At 43.0% G+C, this 16,986-nt stretch overlaps 1 protein-coding gene across 3 annotated transcripts; it reads right to left on the bottom strand.

The window, feature by feature from the left end:
- Positions 1–6,656: 6,656 nt before the first annotated feature.
- On the bottom strand, positions 6,657–10,664 carry LOC106603399 (diacylglycerol O-acyltransferase 2-like). Of its 3 annotated transcripts, none has more exons than XM_014197038.1 (8): positions 10,532–10,664; positions 9,282–9,372; positions 8,801–8,908; positions 8,563–8,633; positions 8,236–8,440; positions 7,839–8,013; positions 7,427–7,611; positions 6,657–7,057 (listed from the first exon to the last, which is right to left on the bottom strand). In XM_014197038.1, exons 2-8 carry the CDS (start codon positions 9,361–9,363, stop codon positions 6,903–6,905), a joined length of 981 nt encoding a protein of 326 aa, XP_014052513.1. In that variant the 5' UTR covers positions 9,364–9,372; positions 10,532–10,664; the 3' UTR covers positions 6,657–6,902. The 3 variants fall into 3 exon arrangements, with proteins under 3 accessions (XP_014052513.1, XP_014052514.1, XP_014052512.1); XM_014197039.2 differs by lacking the exon at positions 10,532–10,664 and adding an exon at positions 10,364–10,497; XM_014197037.2 differs by lacking the exon at positions 10,532–10,664 and adding an exon at positions 9,780–10,294.
- Positions 10,665–16,986: the final 6,322 nt, after the last annotated feature.

Consider the following 16,986-nt stretch of genomic DNA (forward strand, 5'->3'; position numbering starts at 1 on the left):
AGAATACAGGAAATCATTGGTTCTATTTTCTATTTAACAGGGTATGGGCTTATTTCAAAATGTATTACCAGGGTGGAGGAAATCTCATAAGTGTGTATAATTTTATTGGTTATGGGTAAATCAAGTCCCGCACAATGCTTTAACCTCATCTTTATCATATGATCCATAAAGGGACCACTCTGAACAGAATCATTTTTACACCACTTATGTACGTCTACGTGAGGATGTGCATGTTTTATATTAGTATTATTATTTATATTGTTACTTCATCAGATCTCTAGTAACCCTTTATACATTTATGCTACATCTCAAATTCCTCCTCTACACTCGTGTTCTATTTAACAGCATATTCTGAAATATATTCAGCATATTCTCATTTCATATCTCCATACAGAATCCTTTTATAACGTTATAGGGCTTCTCCTGTCTGTGCTCACTACCTGTAGATCGATGGGCAGTGGTGGACAGAACCCCATGATAACGTTATCGATCTGAAAACTCAGCTCACACAGAATCAGTAATCCTCTTTCCCAGTGGAGCTAGTCCCCTGACAGCTCTCATTCACTCTGTACAGTCAGCTTAATATCCACATTTCAATCAGCTTATTATCCAAATTTCAATCAGCTTAACATCCAAATTTCAATCAATCATCTTATTATCCAAATTCCAATCAGCTTAACACCCAAATTTCAATCAATCAGCTTATTATCCAAATTTCAATCAGCTTAACACGTCCTTTCCTCACTAACACAACCAAACACAACTTTCACATCCACATTCACTTAGTACAATTCCCAAACACACTCTGTAATCTCCCTTATTTCTCCATGAGCATCTTCAACGATTCTCTGTCGTTATCTCCTATGCACCATATGTATCTTCACTATACATATAAAATAGCACAGAGTGCACCTGATGCTATTCTCTACCAGTGGCTGCAGACCACGTGCACATTTCTCTTATAAATGCCTACAGACAGCTGTCAGCGGAGCGTGATACTGTTACTTGCCCCTGCTCTAGTCTTCTCTCTAGGACTAGGTCTAGCCTTCTTCCACGTCATATGTATCTTCTGCAGTTCCTCTATAGTCTCTACAGTCGCCATAGTCTCTACAGTATCCATGGTCCCTGAGCATCTGTAGTCCCTGAGTATCCATAGTCCCTATAGCATCGATGGTCCCTGAGCATCTATAGTCCCTCAGCATCTACAGTCCCTCAGCATCCATTGTGTCAATAGTTGATATAGTCATAAATTGCTATGGTCTCTATAGGTTCTATAGTCTTGCCACTTCCCATACATGTAAATAAAACCTGGTATTCAAAAACATATTGTGTTATCTTGTAGGTTAGTGGTACCATCCTTCTACATCTTTATGTTTAGTTTCATTGGTTTTATAATTTAAATGTAATTTTTATACAAATTCCTTTAAATTGACTAACTGAAATCAGTTGCCATCCCTCAATTGTTTGCAGATGATGTGTCTCCTCCTGCGCAGCTCACAGTAAGGGTCTGATCTGGGCGGGTTCTTGTCCTCTTTTGGTCAGATGGAAATTTCCCTCACGCTTCATAAAATGCGCAACCGGTTTTCCTCGCAGACCCATACTGGGAAAACTCCGCAGGTAGAATCAACTATGTTGTTCGTGACGCCAAATTGTCGTGGAAGTTCACTACCATGTCGTGGAAATTACCACCAGAGACACTCAAAGTCAATCTTAAATGAATCATCCTTTATTATCAGCACGCTGGAGAGGTTCCAAACAACTCAAAGCGCCATAGTACACTTGTCAATCAGGAGCTCTGCTGGGGCAGTCCCAGCAGTTGTCTTAAATAGGGCTATACGCAGACAAGTTATATTTCCATGATTTAGCATAATTAATTAATCATTACCGTTTTGTTTCATTCATGTGACTGACCAATACTGGCTCATAACATGTGACAGACCAATACCTCACGAGTCTTCTTCTCTCTTAGCTGAGATCTTGAAACAGATATCTTTCATTCTCAAAACAAAGGTCTGGACGTACTGTCAAAATGCAGCTACTGATTTGTTCAGTCAGTCACTTGCATGAACACAGAAAACAGTTATTAGAAAAGCACAAACATTAAAAAAAATTCCAGTACAATTCTAAATACATTTTCAAGACTGGCCACCTCTAATTACCTGGCACCATCTGCACCTTTGTTTAAGAAATTCAATATGTTGTCTATTTACAACATTAATGTATGCCAATTATGCACTTCTATCTACAAATATTTATACAGCCCAGACAGTTTACTGAAACCCTTCAATGGATTCTTCCAGGTTAATTCTGAAATCCATCTATATAACACAAGACCTCACATTGCCAGGTCGCTGTCAGATATGGAGGTACCATACCCTCGATTTGTTATCTTCACATTGCCAAAACATCATCATCCCTCAATAACTTCAAGCAAAGACTTGGGGTCAGCCTGATGAACCAAACTACTCTGTAATCTCCTCCATATGGTGTCAATACTCTCACATGTACACACCCATTTTAAAAAAACAAACATTTTTTTCATGATTACAATTGATTTATACATTTATAATTAGTAAGTTTTGTTATTTGTTTTAACAAACCTTTTTTATTTTTGTACTTACAGTGGGGGGAAAAAGTATTTGATCCCCTGCTGATTTTGTACGTTTGCCCACATACAAAGAAATGATCAGTCTATAATTTTAATAGTAGGTTCATTTGAACAGTGAGAGACAGAATAACAACAAAAAAATCCAGAAAAACGCTTGTCAAAAATGTTATAAAATGATTTACATTTTAATGAGGGAGATAAGTATTTGACCCCTCTGCAAAACATGACTTAGTACTTGGTGGCAAAACCCTTGTTGGCAATCACAGAGGTCAGACGTTTCTTGTAGTTGGCCACCAGGTTTGCACACATCTCAGGAGGGATTTTGTCCCACTCCTCTTTGCAGATCTTCTCCAAGTCATTAAGGTTTCGAGGCTGATGTTTGGCAACTCGAACCTTCAGCTCCCTCCACAGATTTTCTATGGGATTAAGGTCTGGAGACTGGCTAGGCCACTCCAGGACCTTAATATGCTTCTTCTTGAGCCACTCCTTTGTTGCCTTGGCCGTGTGTTTTGGGCCATTGTCATACTGGAATACCCATCCACGACCCATTTTCAATGCCCTGGCTGAGGGAAGGAGGTTCTCACCCAAGATTTGACAGTACATGGCTCCGTCAAATGATGCGGTGAAGTTGTCCTGTCCCCTTAGCAGAAAAACACCCCCAAAGCATAATGTTTCCACCTCCATGTTTGACGGTGGAGATGGTGTTCTTGGGGTCATAGGCAGCATTCCTCCTCCTCCAAACATGGCAAGTTGAGTTGATGTCAAAGAGCTCCATTTTGGTCTCATCTGACCACAACACTTTCACCAGTTGTCCTCTGAGTCATTCAGATGTTCATTGGCAAACTTCAGATGGGCATGTATATGTATTCTTGAGCAGGGGGACCTTGCGGGCGCTGCAGGATTTCAGTCCTTCACGGCGTAGTGTGTTACCAATTGTTTTCTTGGTGACTATGGTCCCAGCTGCCTTGAGATCATTGACAAGATCCTCCCGTGTAGTTCTGGGCTGATTCCTCACCGTTCTCATGATCATTGCAACTCCACGAGGTGAGATCTTGCATGGAGCCCCAGGCCGAGGGATATTGACAGTTCTTTTGTGTTTCTTCCATTTGCGAATAATCGCACCAAATGTTGTCACCTTCTCACCAAGCTGCTTGGCGATGGTCTTGTAGCCCATTCCAGCCTTGTGTAGGTCTACAATCTTGTCCCTGACATCCTTGGAGAGCTCTTTGGTCTTGGCCATGGTGGAGAGTTTGGAATCTGATTGATTGATTGCTTCTGTGGACAGGTGGATTTTATTGTTGTTATTCTGTCTCTCACTGTTCAAATAAACCTACCATTAAAATTATAGACTGATCCTTTCTTTGTCAGTGGGCAAACGTACATAATCAGCAGGGGATCAAATACTTTTTTCCCCCACTGTATGTATTGTATATATTTTTTTTGTGGTGACATTTTCATATAACCCCTTGGGGTTCCAACCAGACATGTACACTGTTTTTTGTTGTTGTTTTAATTTGTTTTATCTGTATTGTCATCTATCACTTAGTTTTCCTTGTTGCAAATAACTAAAGTAATATTTAAAAATAAGTGAGTATGTGTTTATACAGGAAGTACCGCCCCCATGGGACCAAATACCTAACTTCTTACTACTTTAATACACATAAGTGAACTTGTCCCAATACTTTTGCTCCCCTAAAATTGGGGGACTATGTACCAAAAGTGCTGTAATTTCTATACGGTTCACCCAATATGGATGAAGATAATTAAAGTTGATTTCAATTCCAAACTTTTGGAGTATAGAGTCAAAAGACAAAATGCTTCAACCAATCATGTCAATGGGAAGCTATACGGAGCCCGCCGCATTGTTACAACATTTGAGAGGTGCATGGAGCTTGATTTGGCCTCTGCATGCTTCCAGAGGCTCCACAATTGCGCCAGAAGCGCCATACGAAGCCTCCGACCACATTTTCGGATCAAGCATAAATTGGCTTTTAACCAGACAGCTAGACACTTAGAAAAGGACAATTGATGATCCTCATTCCAGCCTAAACCAGCTGACCAAGAGGCTCCCCTAGTTCGAGGACAGTCATGAGTCTAAAGCAAACATAATCAGAGATACCTAATGCACAAGTTTTGCAATGACTGATCTGTCCATTCCTGGCTCACTCCACTTATGTCCTCAGGCAAGAAGAGGAAGACACTAGGAGATCATTTCAAATTGAGATTTCAGAAAAATTTCCTGGCTCTACTGGAGGAAGAGGTGAGGTCCAAAAGTCTGGCCCTGCGGCTCTGCTTTCCTCCCCTCTCTTTAATCATCTGCTCCTTCTCTTCACAATCCTTCTGTTTCCTTTCATCTCCAGCTGCTCGCTATAGGAACTGAGTCGGAATGAGGGACCCGACTGCCTGTGCCGAGCCCTCCAAACTGCCCCAGCATCACTTTTGTGGCATGTGTGGCTTCCGGGTCTCCCTGCACCTGCAATTCCTGTGGGGCGCGCTACTGTGTCCGCTGCCTGGGAACGCAACATGAAACCAGGTACACCACTGGCACTGCAGAGGGTGTACCTGGTCTCTTCTCTTTTGGTTGAATGTTGTTAGTGTTGTGATGGGTAGAACTTGTGAGCTTCTCCACTCATAATTTAACAATGACTCCCTCTCTCCCTCCTTTCACAGGTGTCTGATATTTATGTCTAACTTTCTCCCTCATTATTCACGATTCATTCAGGACTACCTGTAATCATGGTAGCATCCATATTCATGTAGAAGTGTATGCACATTATTTCCTTATAAATCCTAAATCACACAATCAATCTCTGTTATGAAATGGAGAGTATCTTAATGGCGTCAGCATGCTTCCCAGCCGAAACTGTTCAGTGGAGTTCGTGCATTAATTACGACAACATTTTGTGACGTTTTTGTTCGTTATGGACTTCGGTGAGATTTTTTTTCGGCTGTTCGGGAACACAAATGTTTTTCTGGAGGCGAGCCGAAGTTCGGAGCAGAAGTCTACGCCCCTTCGTCGGTGATTGGTCAACAGTAGGGATTCTTTAATAATGTCTATGTTGTCATTTAATGAGAGACGACTCATTTTCATGTACATTTTTTTCATTAACTAAGATGTTTGGTGCATTCTTTTTCAGATGTAAAATTGTGTGACTAAGATCCCTCTGGCAAAAACGTCAACATTAATGGCAGAATTATTCAGTTATCTTAGATTAATTCTGACTATTTTGATAAAGTGTATACTGGCTACGGCGTCTCAAAATTGACAAACAGTACTATTGCCACTTTTTTCTCATTTTTCAAACAATGGAGTATGCGAGCACACTCGTTCGGGTCGGCTAGCTGCCACCCAAACTGAAGCATAATGACGCCTTTAGAGGGCACCATGCTGTCAGGCTTATGGAGGTTAAACTCCGCCTTGGGTCACTCAACTCCTGCAGGGCATTCCACTCGTCCATACATCTCCATGGCAACCTGTACCTACCTGTACCACCACCTCCTCCTCCACATCTGATGGTCTGTGATGGATAGGAGGGATATATAATACACACATTACAACTACTAAAAATATAATTATCTACCTGTTGCACTGCGCATCTTGCCGTATCAATCAATATTATTATCCCCAAAAGTTGTTGAGTTGTGGTGTGTGTGTTGTACTTAACAGCTTTTGGGGGTAATAACATTGAGATGTGGGATGTTGGACGAGTGGCAGGCGTCAGTATGCTTCAGTTCGGCTGGTTGGCTAGCCAAAGTCGTAGCCAGTATACACATTCTCAAAATAGTCCGAATTAATATAAGATGACTCAATAAATTTGTCATTAATTTTGACGTTTTTGCCGAGGAGATCTTACATTTAAGATGTTTGGTGCAGTATTTCTCAATGAAAAAATGTGCATGAAAATGAGTCGCCTCTTGCTGAATGACAGCAAAGATTTGACTGAAGAATTCTACGGTTGACTACCGACAAAGGGGCTACCGACTTCGGCTTGCCTCAAGATTATTTTTTGTGTACCTGAACAACTGAAAAAAAACCTTACCAAAGTGGTTAAATTATTGGTACATTAAAGCACATGCACTGTTCCCTTACAGTAAATACAGTCAAAAGTTATTAGCCAGGCAGCTTAGTGGATCCAGGGATCAATGATTGGAACATCGCTGGATCCTGAGTTGGAATATGTTCATTCAAGTAGTCTCACTGTGGAGATCGGTTGGCTACAGTATCTGACAAAAAGACACCATGACAAATCACGTCATTCACATAGTCCTTGTGGGAGCAGTCTAAATGATTGGCCTATATGATGCGCAGCTCGTGGCTGTCTGAGAGTCCACAGCTGGCCTTGTGTCCATGGAAGAGCTTGGCCAGGGCCTCCATGTAGAGGCCATGGTAGTGATCCACTTCCTCCTGAGTGGGGGAAGGCCGCTTTGGCACTGGGATAGGACTACCCACTGGAGAGGAATACACAAAAATGGGTGGAGCAGAGTGAGATACTTAACACTATGTTGCTGTGCATACTGTATCACAAAGAGAGAGAGCATTTGTTCAAAGCTACACAAGCTGCGTTCTATAATCAGTCACTCGAAGCGGTTTTCTAATCTAGTGAATTACTAAAGTGACTTTAAAACTCACTAAAAGTTACTAAAACACTTCTGAAGCCACTACTTTTGCAAACTACTGTGTAACAGAAAAAAGCTAGACCTCAGTAACCAATGGCGACTCTGGAAGAGATTGTAGATCATAAGACAACGCTGTGCATTTTCAAAATGACAAGTTAATCAGTAAATTAAGCAAGGCATTTCGTTGACATAGTGACTGACCGACAGTGGTGACAGGGCAGTGGTAAGGCATCCAGAACCAGCATTCACCCACGAACAGACAGGGGGCAAAGCCCATGAGCTTCTTAAAGAGTTGCTGCAACCTCCAGCCCACACTGTCCTCTGTGAAGATCACCTGGCGGAAGATATTGTTCTCCCCATACGAGTAGACGGGCACGAGGTCAGCCCTGAGGAACAATGAGAGAGATGAGAACTGACCCACTGGGTTGTTATCTAATAAATGTATAAAAAAAGTCATTCTTAAACACAGCCAAAAGCAGTTAGCCAGTCAGTTCAGTGGATCAATGATGAAGCTATGTGATGTATGGTTGTATTCTTTTTATAACTACCACACTGCTTTCTTGTGTATTCGTGGCCTCTCACTACTGGTCCATCCATAAGATAGATAACTCACCCAAACTCCAGGGCCACCCGGACGAAGCCTTTCCTCTGCTTCATATACACAGTATTGACCCCAGGCAGACTCAGCAGAGACTCAGCAGCGCCCCCTATCACAATCACTACCGCATTGCCTTTCCCACTTTTAGACAGAAGGTGCTCTAGACTGGGCTTGCTGACTGGATAACAACCTGATGAGAGGAATAACAGACAGAGAGACAGAGAGACAGACAGAGTAATTTATTGAACAGAGGCGAGTAGAAGGATATTGTGTTACATTAAGGGGGGAATTCATGGTGATTGATTGGCAACAACACAACATCCCTTTTCCTCACAGAAAACATTTACATCTCCTTACAATATCAATTACTACAGCTTCCAGAGAGCCAAACTTCCCTGGAAGCCATATATACCTGTGGCCATGGCATATTCCCTGTAGAGGGGGACCTTGAAGATGCCACCTAGTATGCAGAGGCAGGAGCGCACCCCAGGGAAGAGGTCCATAAAGCCACAGGCCTCAGTGCTGAAAGAGGTAAAGGCTCCCATACTCATGACACCATGAGGATGACACCCTAAGATGTAGTTCTTGTTTGGGTTCAACTCCGCTGTCTTCACCAACTGAACAAAGGCAGGGAGAGAGATACAGATTGGGGGATAGAAGCAGGGTGTTTAAATTGATTAAAACAAAAAACAAAACAATAATTCCGGTCAATTTACAAAGCTTGTCATCATCAACATACCTTCATTGGGAAGTAGTCCCTTACATGTTTCCACATTTTCCAGTTTCTCACAAATGCAGTTCTCCTGCCCCCTGGTGGTGACAGAGAAGAACTTTCACACAAGCAAATTAAGTTGCACACATTCAGGAATTCAATTTTTTGTTTACTTGAGAGTTAAAAGAGACCTTAAAAGAGATTAGTATCACTTGAAAAATGCACAACATTGAAGAATTCAGGGCAACATTCAGTATGCCAGTACCTCTTTCAGGTGTGTGCCAGTCCTTCAACTGCCATATGAAGTAGAGAGTAGGCAGTGGCCACAGAGAGGTAAACATAAGGTACACCATCAACCCAATACAAGCCAGACCTGAGGAATAGGGAATGGTGAGCGGGTCCACAGGGAGGGAAGCAAAATATGACACATACATTTTGCTCAATGCCAGTCAGCATAAGGGCTCCCGAGTGGCGCAGTGGCCTAAGGCACTGCATCTCAGTGCTAGAGGCGTCACTACAGACCCGGGTTGATTCCAGGCTGTATCACATCCGGCCGTGATTGGGAGTCCCATAGGGCGGTGCACAATTGTTAGGGTTTGGCCGGTGTAGGCAGTCATTGTAAATAATAATTTGTTCTTAACTGACTTGCCTAGTTAAATAAAGGTTAAATACGTTTTATTAAAAAGCATGTTTCTCTCTCAGACACAAATGTACAAGCACAGATACATGCAAATATGGGGTCTCACCTAATAAGAGGAAGGTCAGTATCCATTGCAGTACACTGATATTCTCTAGGAAATCCTTCAATTTAGTCTTTTTCTGCTTCATCCCTTCAACCTAAAGAGCAAAAAGAGATATAGTTCAATATGATCAGGCATTCACATCTCTGTCAGCAATGTGTGTGTTTCAAATGAGATTGTTTTTGGGACGTGTAGGCCTTTAGGCTAGGCTACTACACTTGTTGGAGACTTGAGATGACAAATCAAATGCAGTGGTATTGTCTACATCACTAATCTAAATTAAATTTGACTTGTGACCTTAGCATTGGCGATAGCACTAATGTTGTGCATCAATATATCATTATGTCTAGCCTACGGAATATCAATCAAAAGATCAGGGCAATGTTTTAAATGTAAAATCGATAATCCACCAAAAAGTTTACTTGACAATCTAGACAAACTAGAATGCATTTAGGCAAACTGGTTAAATTACATTTAATCGGAAAAGGATTTGATTTTTGTTACCTTTTCTGTAATTTCCCCTAAATTGTTCACAGAGCAACTGTCCGGAGAAGCCTAGTTGACCTAACGTTATATCCTGCATGGACGAAGGATACTTCGATCGACTGTCCGGAGAAGCCTAGTAGACCTAACGTTATACCCTGCATGGACGAGCCTACTTCGATCACAGTTCAAGTTGCATATATGGCAAATAACGATCACTTCCACTCCCCCAACACTTTGACACACTAACGAGCTATTGTTAGTGTTTCTAATATGTTGAACCATTGACAGTAGAACAAGTTACTATATTAACAATACTATCATCTTTAATAGTAACTCAAGATCATCAATTTACTAGAACAAATCTCGGAGCGGAAGAGTACGTCCCTCGGTGAGTTTCCGGATCAACAGTCAACCCGCTTCTCTAGAACAATGAGACAGATATTTCACTGGATGTATAAATATGAAGCATCCGCTTGGCGTTTCTACTCATTACCAAATATAGTAGTGATGACGTTAAATTGATTTTGTCCAACATTGTGCAGAATCTTTCCAAACACTATATTCTGCTACGAACAGAGCGAACAAAGTTTTTTAGACTTTACCTTTTGTCAAAGATTTAAAAAAAATGCGTTGTTTAGAAGGAGTAAAAAGGCGAATTGGGTTATTGCACCCGCGCACTTCACGGAGCAGGCGTTCCCTAACGGAAATGTGCAAATATCTGTTAGAACGCGCCAATAGGACCTCGCTAGCTCGTATTTGGCTCTGCCCACCTCCTTGCTCGTTCTGCCCACTATGATTCATTTGTTCCCAATAGAAACGACGGGCTGTGGTCTATCTTGGTTTAGCTATAACAAAAATATTTGGTCAAACGATAGACCGCAGCCTGGCTTCTTCTTCATCTTCTTCTTCTTCTTCTTCTTCTGTGTGGTTTAACGGCGTTTGGCGTTCAATATGTTGCATTACCGCCCCCAATTGGAATATAGTATAATTCCATTATACTTTGTGATACAAAATGGCAAAAAAGGAAAATAAAAAAACACCGAACTAACCCTAACGCTACCCCTTTCCACTACTTTGACCCTATCTGCTCCTGCACCATGCCAACGGCCTGGGAGGACAGAACACCACCACTCAACACACCCTGTATCTCATACACTCAAGTACGTCCCTGCAGCTGCCACCACAACATCTATTTTCTGTGATTTTACGTTCCATTTCAGCGGTACGGTTAATAACCATTGCTATGATTGATAAGAAGCCAACCTTACTGAAGCATATATCTGCTCCTTTTATTTTATTTGTCCCCAACGCACTAGACGACCAGTTCTTATAGCCTCTAGCCGTACCCTTCCCGACTCCTCCTCTGTTCCACTGGTGATGTAGAGGTTAACCCAGGGCCTGTAGCCCCTAGTTCCACTCCTATTCCCCAGGCGCTATCCTTTGTTGACTTCTGTAACTGCAAAAGCCTTGGTTCATGCATGTTAACATCAGAAGCCTCCTCCCTAAGTTTGTTTTACTCACTGCTTTAGCACACTCTGCCAACCCTGATGTCCTAGCCGTGTCTGAATCCTGGCTTAGGAAGGCCACCAAAAATGCAGAAATTTCCATCCCCAACTACAACATTTTCCATCAAGATAGAACTGCCAAAGGGGGTGGAGTTGCAATCTACTGCATAGTTAGCCTGCAGAGTTCTGTCATGCTATCCTGGTCTGTACCCAAACAGTTCGAGTTTCTACTTTTAAAAATCCACCTTTCCAGAAATAAGTCTCTCACTGTTGCCACTTGTCATAGACCCCCCTCAGCCCCATGCTGTGCCCTGGACACCATATTTGAATTAATTGCCCCCCATTTATCTTCAGAGTTTGTACTGTTAGGTGACCTAAACTGGGATATGCTTAACACCCCGACCGTCCTACAATCTAAGCTAGATGCCCTCAATCTCACACAAATTATCATGGAACCTACCAGGTACAACCCCAAATCTGTAAACACGGGCACCCTCATAGATATCATCCTGACCAACCTGCCCTTTAAATACACCTCCGCTGTCTTCAACCAGGATCTCAGCGATCACTGCCTCATTGCCTGCATCCGTAATGGTCCGCGGTCAAACGACCACCCCTCATCACTGTCAAACGCTCCCTGAAACACTTCAGCAAGCAGCCCTTTATAATCGACCTGCCCCGGGTATCCTGGAAGGATATTGACCTCATTCCGTCAGTAGAGGATGCCTGGTTATTCTTTAAAAATGCTTTCCTCACCATCTTAAATAACCATGCCCCATTCAAAAAATGGAGAACTAAGAACAGATAAAGCCCTTGGTTCACTCCAGACCTGACTGCCCTTGACCAGCACAAAAACATCCTGTGGCGTACTGCATTAGCGTCGAATAGCCCCCGCGATATGCCACTTTCAGGGAAGTTAGGAACCAATATACACAGGCAGTTAGGAAAGCTAAGGCTAGCTTTTTCAAACAGAAATTTGCATCCTGTAGCACTAATTCCAAAAAGTTCTGGGACACTGTAAAGTCCATGGAGAATAAGAGCACCTCCTCTCAGCTGCCCACTGCACTGAGGCTAGGAAACACTGTCACCACCAATAAATCTACAATAATCAAGAATTTCAATAAGCATTTCTTTTTACGGCTGGTCATGCTTTCCACCTGGCTACCCCTACCCCGGTCAACAGCTCTGCATCCGCCCACAGCAACTTGCCCAAGCCTCCCCCATTTCTCCTTCACCCAAATCCAGATAGCTGATGTTCTGAAAAAGCTTCAAAATATGGTCCCCTACAAATCAGCTGTGCTAGACAATCTGGACCTTCTCTTTCTAAAATGATCTGCCGAAATTGTTGCAACCCCTATTACTAGCCTGTTCAACCTGTCTTTCGTATCGTCTGAGATCTCTGAAGATTGGAAAGCTGCCGCGGTCATCCCCCTCTTCAAAGGGGGTGACATTCTAGACCCAAACTGTTACAGACCTATATCTATCCTACCCCGCCTTTCTAAAGTCTTCGAAAGCCAAGTTAACAAACAAATCACCGACCATTTCGAATCCCACTGTTCCTTCTCCGCTATGCAATCTGGTTTCAGAGATAGTCATGGGTGCACCTCAGCCACGCTCAAGGTCCTAAATGATATCATAACCGCCATCGATAAAAGACAATACTGTGCAGCTGTATTCATCGACCTGGCCAAGGCTTTCGACTCTGTCAATCACCGCATTCTTATTGGCAGACACAACAGCCTTTGTTTTTCAAATGACTGCCTCACCAACTACTTCTCAGATAGAGTTCAGTGTGTCAAATTGGAGGGTCTGTTGTCTGGACCTCTGGCAGTCTATGGGACTGCCACAGGGTTCAATTCGGGGGCCGACTCTTTTCTCTGTATACATCAATGATGTCGCTCTTGTTGCTGGTGATTCTCTGATCCACCTCTACGCAGACGAGACCATTCTGTATACTTCTGGCCCATCTTTGGACACTGTGTTAACAAACCTCCAGACGAGCTTCAATGCCATACAACACTCCTTCCGTGGCCTCCAACTGCTCTTAAATGCAAGCAAAACTAAATGCATGCTCTTCAACCAATCGCTGACCGCACCCGCCCGCCCGTCCAGCATCACTACTCTGGATGGTTCTGACTTAGAATATGTGGACAACTACAAATACCTAGGTGTCTGGTTAGACTGTAAACTCTCCTTCCAGACTCACATTAAGCATCTCCAATCCAAAATCAAATCTAGAATTGGCTTCCTATTTTGCAACAAGCATCCTTCACTCATGCTGCCAAACATACCCTCGTAAAACTGACTATCCTACCGATCCTTGACTTCGGCGATGTCATTTACAAAATAGCCTCCAACACTCTACTCAGCAAATTGGATGTCGTCTATCACAGTGCCATCCATTTTGTCACCAAAGCCCCATATACTACCCACCACTGCAACCTGTATGCTCTCATTGGCTGGCCCTCGCTTCATATTCGTTGCCAAAACCACTGGCTCCAGGTCATCCATACGTCTTTGCTCGGTAAAGCCCCGCCTTATCTCAGCTCACTGGTCACCATAGCAGCACCCACCCGTAACACGCACTCCAGCAGGTATATTTCACTGGTCATCCCCAAAGCCAACTCCTCCTTTGGCTGCCTTTCCTTCCAGTTCTCTACTGCCAATGACTGGAACGAATTACAAAAATTACTGAAGCTGGAGACTTATATCTCCCTCACTAACTTTAAGCATCAGCTGTCAGAGCAGCTTACCGATCATAGCACCTGTACATAGCCCATTTGTAAACAGCCCACCGAACTACCTCATCCCCGTGTTGTTATTTTTTTTTTCTCCTTTGCACCCCAGTATCTCTACTTGCACATTCATCTTCTGCACATCTATCACTCCAGTGTTTAATTGCTAATATGTAATCATTTCGCCACTATGGCCTATTTATTGCCTTACCTCCTTAATCTTACTACATTTGCACACACTGTATATAGACTTCTATTGTGTTATTGACTGTACATTTGTTTATCCCATGTGTAACTCTGTGTTGTTTGTGTCGCACTATCTTGGCCAGGTCGCAGTTGTAAATGAGAACTTGTCTCAACTGGCCTACCTGGTTAAATAAAGGTGAAGTAAAATAATAAATAAATAAATATATCACTCGTTTGCCTATCTCTCTGTGCTGGCACAGATCTACTACTCACAGGGATCCTCTCAGGATTCCTCACTCTTGACCCATCCTCCTCTACTTTCTTCACTGCCTCAGCATAAGACACCTTCTGCACTACTCTGACTCTGGCCACCTCAACCTGCCTCTCTCGCACCGGACACTTCTGATCCCCAGCAACATAGGCAGCCCTACAGTTGACAGAGACAACTCTTTCCACCAAAACAACATAATCCTCTGTCCCATGTGCTCCTGCACACTTCCCACATCTTGGAATCTCCCTACTACACACTGCTGCGACATGACCATAAGCATTGCAACTAAAACACCGCAGTGGATTCGGCACAAAAGCTCTAACAGGATTACTGATATATCATAACATGACTTTGATTCAAAACGCAAAAGGACAGACTGTGACAACTCTGCTTCACCACACTCCCCACTGGGTCTGCGTCGCACCAAACGACGGGCGTCACAAACACCAGGGATGTTCAACTTCAATTGCTCCACCTCCACACTAAACGGTACCCCAGAAATCAATTATTTCAATGGTGCCCTGTTCCTAAGAGCAAATTAAGAAACGGTACTTGACCCGAGTTGCGTGGCACCGAGTGCCCATTCCCTTTTGGCAGAAGAAACACAGACAAACATTACAAGTCCACTTTGGGTTACCTTCACTGATTTAACAGTACTCAACATCTTTTCCACCCAACCTGATACCACATATGGATCAGCCAAAAGGCCTGAATCTCACTCCCACTGGGCCAAACTCAACTTTATTATAACCATGTCCATCGATGCAAGACTCACCGCGCCTTTCATCTCAGTTTAATCTCCCTCATTCACTTCCATTTCACCTCCAGAACTCAGTCTGGCAGACATCTCACTCTGTTTGTACTTGACCCCAGTCTTCTTCGACAGACCATCTCCCTTTTAATCGCTATCTTCATCAAATTCAGATTTAACCTCAGCTTTCCTCATTCCCTTTGACCTCTTCTTTCTCTTTTCCCTCCTTCATTCCTCCTCCGAAATCCACCTTTCCGTGTTCCTGTCCCAATATTCCTCTTCTCCCGGCTTTGCTAGCGGCCTGGTGGCATCCCCACATAACTCCATCTCTTGATCATCCTGCTCACCTCTGAAACGTGTATTCTCCGGGTGCCAACATTTTGAGCGCATAAGAAGTGTCACAACTCCTTCATTCTTCATCCACCAACCTCAGTCAACGACAGCCTCAAAACCAGAGTGTAACGCCCTGGCCATAGAGAGGGGTTTTTGTTCTTTATTTTGGTTAGGCCAGGGTGTTACATTGGGTGGGTGTTCTATGTTCCTTTTTCTATGTTTTTGTATTTCTTTGTTTTGGGCCGTGTGTGGCTCCCAATCAGGCACAGCTGAAGCTCGTTGTTGCTGATTGGGAGTCACACATAAGGAGCATGTTTTTCCTTTGGGTTTTGTGGGTAATTGTTTTCTGTTTAGTGTGTTCCTAACAGAACTGTTGCTAGTCGTTTTTGGTTTCTTTTGTATAGTGGTTGTTGATCATTAAAACCTTTTATGATGAACACTAACTCCGCTGCACCTTGGTCTCTCTCTCACGACAGCCCTTACACAGAGCCTGTCATTTTCAATGGGAGCAAAATAATCATAGTGGGCAGAACAAGCAAGGAGGTGGGCAGAGCCATGCATGAGCTAGCAAGATCCTATTGGTGTGTTTGAGCATTTATTTGTATATTTCCATTAGGGAATGCCTACTTCGTGAAGTGCACGTTTGCAATAACTCAATTCACCCTTGCACTCCTTCTAATTTTCTGAAACTTTGGCAAACGGTAAAATCTACAAAATGTTGTCCACTCTGTTCGTAACAGATTCTAGTTTTAGGAACAGAAAACTATATTGAGATCAAAGGTTTCATCAATGAGAAAATTAGCAGAATATTGGCCGAAATCCATCTCACTCAATCTTCTCCCACTGCCGGCCACTGGGCTTCCTCTCATCACCATATTTGGCTCAGATGTATACATCTGGTGAAACATCTGGCTCATTGTTCTATCTGTGTCTATACTACTCGGTTTAAACTATAGAGTCTAGACCACAGGTGTCAGACTCATTCCACGGAGGGCCCAGTGTGAGTTTTCACTCTCCCCTTGTACATGATTAATGAATTAAGGTCACTAATTAGTTCGGAATTCCCCACACCTGGTTGTCTAGGGCTTAATTGAAAGGAAAAACCAAAAACCTGCAGACAATAGGTCCTCCATGGAATGAGTTTGACACCCCTGGTCTAGACTGTCAAGTGACAGCAAAGTTGGTGGGTAACTAAAGATAGTTCACTCAGGCCATTTACCATTGGAAAAAATGATAAGTTCCAGTCTACTTAACTGGGTGTCTCCCATAGACACCAATGCAATAGCAGGTCAGCCTGGTCTACTTGTTACATTGACTTTCATTGAACCAGAAAACAAAACAAAAAAACAGCGAGTGGCACTTCCTCTTCCATCTCTGATGACAGCCATTGGTGTCAGCTCATAACAGGTAGACAATGCATGGAGTGCTTGGCAAGTTTCGAGGA

Source organism: Salmo salar, chromosome ssa04 (assembly GCF_905237065.1).
Source record: "Salmo salar chromosome ssa04, Ssal_v3.1, whole genome shotgun sequence".
Lineage (NCBI taxonomy): Eukaryota > Metazoa > Chordata > Actinopteri > Salmoniformes > Salmonidae > Salmo > Salmo salar.

Coding starts and splice junctions, on each gene's coding strand:
- LOC106603399 (XM_014197038.1), bottom strand. CDS start 9,363: ATGAAGCAGAAAAAGACTAAATTGAAGGATTTCCTAGAGAATATCAGT. Junction 8,014..8,235: donor GGAATATGCCATGGCCACAG/GTATATATGGCT, acceptor TCCTCTCATCAG/GTTGTTATCCAGTCAGCAAG. Junction 7,612..7,838: donor CGGGTGGCCCTGGAGTTTGG/GTGAGTTATCTA, acceptor ATTGTTCCTCAG/GGCTGACCTCGTGCCCGTCT.